This window comes from Acanthisitta chloris, unplaced genomic scaffold (genome assembly GCF_000695815.1).
Source record: "Acanthisitta chloris isolate BGI_N310 unplaced genomic scaffold, ASM69581v1 scaffold29798, whole genome shotgun sequence".
Classification (NCBI taxonomy): Eukaryota; Metazoa; Chordata; class Aves; order Passeriformes; family Acanthisittidae; genus Acanthisitta; species Acanthisitta chloris.
The window spans coordinates 19,967-23,464 of record NW_008686942.1 but is presented as its reverse complement, the minus strand read 5'-3'; the positions used below and the strand labels follow the sequence as shown (position 1 = coordinate 23,464).

At 55.3% G+C, this 3,498-nt stretch overlaps 1 protein-coding gene across 1 annotated transcript in view; it reads right to left on the bottom strand.

Moving 5' to 3' along the window:
- Positions 1 to 221: 221 nt before the first annotated feature.
- The window catches only part of SREBF2 (sterol regulatory element binding transcription factor 2), a 19,254-nt gene continuing 15,977 nt past the window's right edge, over positions 222 to 3,498 (bottom strand). Inside the window, exons 16-19 of the mRNA XM_009080396.1 lie at positions 3,375 to 3,498; positions 2,096 to 2,266; positions 1,104 to 1,215; positions 222 to 442 (exon numbers count right to left, since the gene is read on the bottom strand). The exon at positions 3,375 to 3,498 is cut by the window's right edge and continues 30 nt beyond it. Coding sequence (XP_009078644.1) covers positions 222 to 442; positions 1,104 to 1,215; positions 2,096 to 2,266; positions 3,375 to 3,498 — 628 coding nt within the window. The remainder of the gene's footprint in view (positions 443 to 1,103; positions 1,216 to 2,095; positions 2,267 to 3,374) is intronic.

Genomic DNA, 3,498 nt, shown 5'->3' with positions numbered 1-3,498 from the left:
TCCTGCTGCAGTGCCTGAGAACGAGCAAGGAGGCTAATAAAGCTAAACCCGGGGCAAGTTTAGAAAAAAACCAAAAGAAAACCAAACACCCCCCCACACCCCCACCCCATCACAATCCCACCAGCACAGCCCTAACGTAGCACTTTTTATAAGATCCAGAAGGGAAGTCCAGGCTGACGGTCACCCAGGCTGTCTTTGCACAAGGCAGCCCCGCACCAGCGTTAGGAGGCGGCGATGGCCGTGCCCCCACTCAGCTTGACGATCATCTGCTGGCAGTCGTTGCAGGAACGCTTGTCCCCCACTTTCTCCAGGGTGCGGGCGGCCTCAGCCAGCAGGACCGCACGCTGCCCCGGGGAGGACAGGAAGGAGAGGGGCAGATGGCGACAGGCCAACAGGATGGCTGTGGCGCGCTCCCTTTTTCCTGGCAAGGTGTCCAGTTCACCTATGTGCAAACAGGAGAGAGAAAGCTCACAATAGAGCTACCACCTGCACGACAAAGCCCCATCATGCAGGCCCTCAACTGGCACCAGTAAGCACAGGCACCTCCAGCTGGCATCTCCTGGCTGAGCCAAGAGTGGGGGGCACCCTGAGGACCCCCAAGATGCTCCTTTAGGCTAGCAGAGAAGAACAGTCTGAGCTGGAGTCAGGTAGGGACTCTCAGTCCGGTCTTCTACAGACAGTTCCTTTCACCTCACTTCCTAGGGCTCAGCCCAGCACTGGCATGCACATTTGCCCATTCCCTTACTCCCCTCAAGGGATATGATAAGCAGCACCGCATTTTTTGGCTCTCCCTTTTATGATTCATGGCTTTTGCTTTTGCACTGACCACCCTGAACCCCAGCCTGCCAAGTTCTGTGCACACGTAGCCACACAAAGACAAATGTTTTCCAGTCTGTTTGCCGACACCTCCAGCCCAGGGCTGGCAGCTCACATTAGCAGGCTTGTAGACAGCATGGCAGAAGCATCGCCTTGAGCCACAGGCTGATGGGAACTCATTACCCTGACACAGGAGAAGACACTGCAGGTTGCATCTCTGCCCCTACACCTTGCCTGAGCACTGTCCCCCCCAACCCCACTGGTCACTGCCCAGGCCCAGGGCTGACCTTGCTTGGTGCTCTGGGGTGTGCGTCGCCTCAAGCTGTGCTCCAGCAGCTGGTGGGTGCGGGTGGGGCTGGCACCTGCCATCAGGCGCACGGTGGCCTCGTGGAGGAAGACCTGGAAGGGAAGGTAGGATGGAGGATGAGAGGTGGGCTGGCACAGGGGCAATGCTGTGGCTGAGCTCGTGTCATCCCTCAGCCACCACATTTTGAGAGCAGAGCACTGACACCCTGACAACAGGAGAGACCCACTTCGCCACTCCTCCCTCATCTTTCCACCTGTCTCTGGCAAATTTGCAGGTCAGGGAAACCGTGAGAAGGGGAAAAAAACCTGAAGATCTGCCACCTAACTGTGAGTGGCCTGGAAAGGGGGAGGATTTAGAGCAGGGAACAGGGTGGAAAAATGGGAGAGGAAACCCTGGCACTGTGGCCCAGGTGAGGGGGTCTCATCCCATGCTACTACTGCAATGCTTCAATAACAGCATCAAACTTAGAAATACAGAGTTTGGACAATACCAGGACAACTCCCTTGTCCAAGTATTAGACTAAGCTTCCTCTAGAGACACTTAAAACTAGGTAAACTAAAAAGAGAAGAAGGGGGGAACCCCCCAGAGAAGCACCTTGTGCCCTACAGATGCAGAAGGCATCTGACCTTCTAGCTACTCAGCAGAGCCAACACAGCCAAGGAAGCCTCCTTCCAAATGCCCTAGAGGGCCAGACCTCGTCTGAAGCCACCTTGCAGGATGGGATGCCATGGTATTTGTTTGGCAATACATATGAGCTGATGGTCTTCTATGCAAAAACTAAAGTGGACACTTCCCAACATGCTCTGAACTCCCATGGGAACCTCCCTCATCACCCACCAAGAGAAAGGAGGGAGGCTGCTGGTGACACCCCAAGTGTCCAAACTGCTCATGCCCACACACACCCTACGTTTCCGAGGGCTGAGCTTCCCAGGAAGGGCTAAGCTGTTACAGACAAGGGAGCCGAGCCATCACCTTGCGATAGGCGGGTCTGAAGCTGTGGGCCAGCTTGCGCAGGCTGCCGAGGTCGCGCTGGAAGCCTGTCAGCTCGGGCGCCGAGGCGTGGTAGGTCTCTTTGTTCGCCTGCTTCTGCCACAGGCTGGTGCGGAGAGAGAGCAGCAGGTCACAGGCCAGCAGCTGGATCATCTGCAAGAGCCAGGGTGCCCCGGCACACACGCTTAGTAACACGTATCACTGGGCAAGTAACAGGCTACGTGGCTGCTAACGTGGCCCACGGGAAAGCAGACATGGCACCTCCTGCCCATCCAGGTTGCTCCCCAGCCCTCCCCACTGTGTCACCCCCCCACAGAGCACCAAAGAGAGCAGGACTTCACCTTTTGCCCAAGGGTCATCTCCTGACCGAGAGATCAAGACAGGATGTGCCAAAGGGATACTGCACCATCACATGCCCTTGCCAGCACTGTCCACTAGGATCAATGCTAACGAGCCCAAACTGATCCCACAGAAACGCAGCCTTTCTGCAAAGGCTTTCCTGCCCAAACAGCAATGCTAACTAGAGGGAAACAGCAAAAACAGCCGAGCTACGGGCAGAGAAAAAAGAGGCAGTCTTGGCACAGCCCACAGCGACTGCCCAAACCCCTTTTCCTCGTCTGCTGCTGCCCCCTAGCACTACTCGCGGCTCTGGGAGGGCTCTGCCTGTGCTGCCGAATGGAGAGTGCCTCTGTACTGCACTGCAGAAACATTGCACAGTCACTGCCACAACATGCAATGCAACTACAATGCACTACAGCTGTCACCCAGGAGAGACGGAGGGGACCAGAACCACGTCCCACATACCATGGAGGGAAGCTTCAACTTTAGGTAATCCTGGAAAGAAGAGAAACAAGCCCCACACAAACTCAGGAGTAGCACTTGAAGCACTTGTGAGTGCTGCCTGAAAGAGAGCAGACTCACTTTAGTGAGGTCCTGCTTTATAGGTGTCAGCAACTTGACCTGGAGGACAGAGATTGATGCTTTCCATCCATGCTGGGCCAAATTCAATTCTAGTCAAAGCACCAGAAAGGGATGACAGCTGCTGGTGTGAGAGGAGTGAGAGATGAGACCATGTGCAAGGAGAGGACGTACTCGCAGCTCAATGCCCTTTGCAAGGAAAGGGAAGAAATTTCCCCTGTGCTCCCATGATCCACAGGATGGATGGGGAATGCAGATACAAGGGGGAGGTGACACACCTGCAGCAAGACCAACCTTACAACCAAGACAGACCATGTGTTATCCTTAGGTTTATAGCTCTTACATTGTTGAGGACAGTGCTGGAGTTGCCGCTGCTCATATTGAGGCTGTTCCATAAGTGACTGCTGGCCCTCTCACAGTGACCCAGGGAGCTCTGCTGTCCATCTGCCTTCCCAGACAGCGAGGCC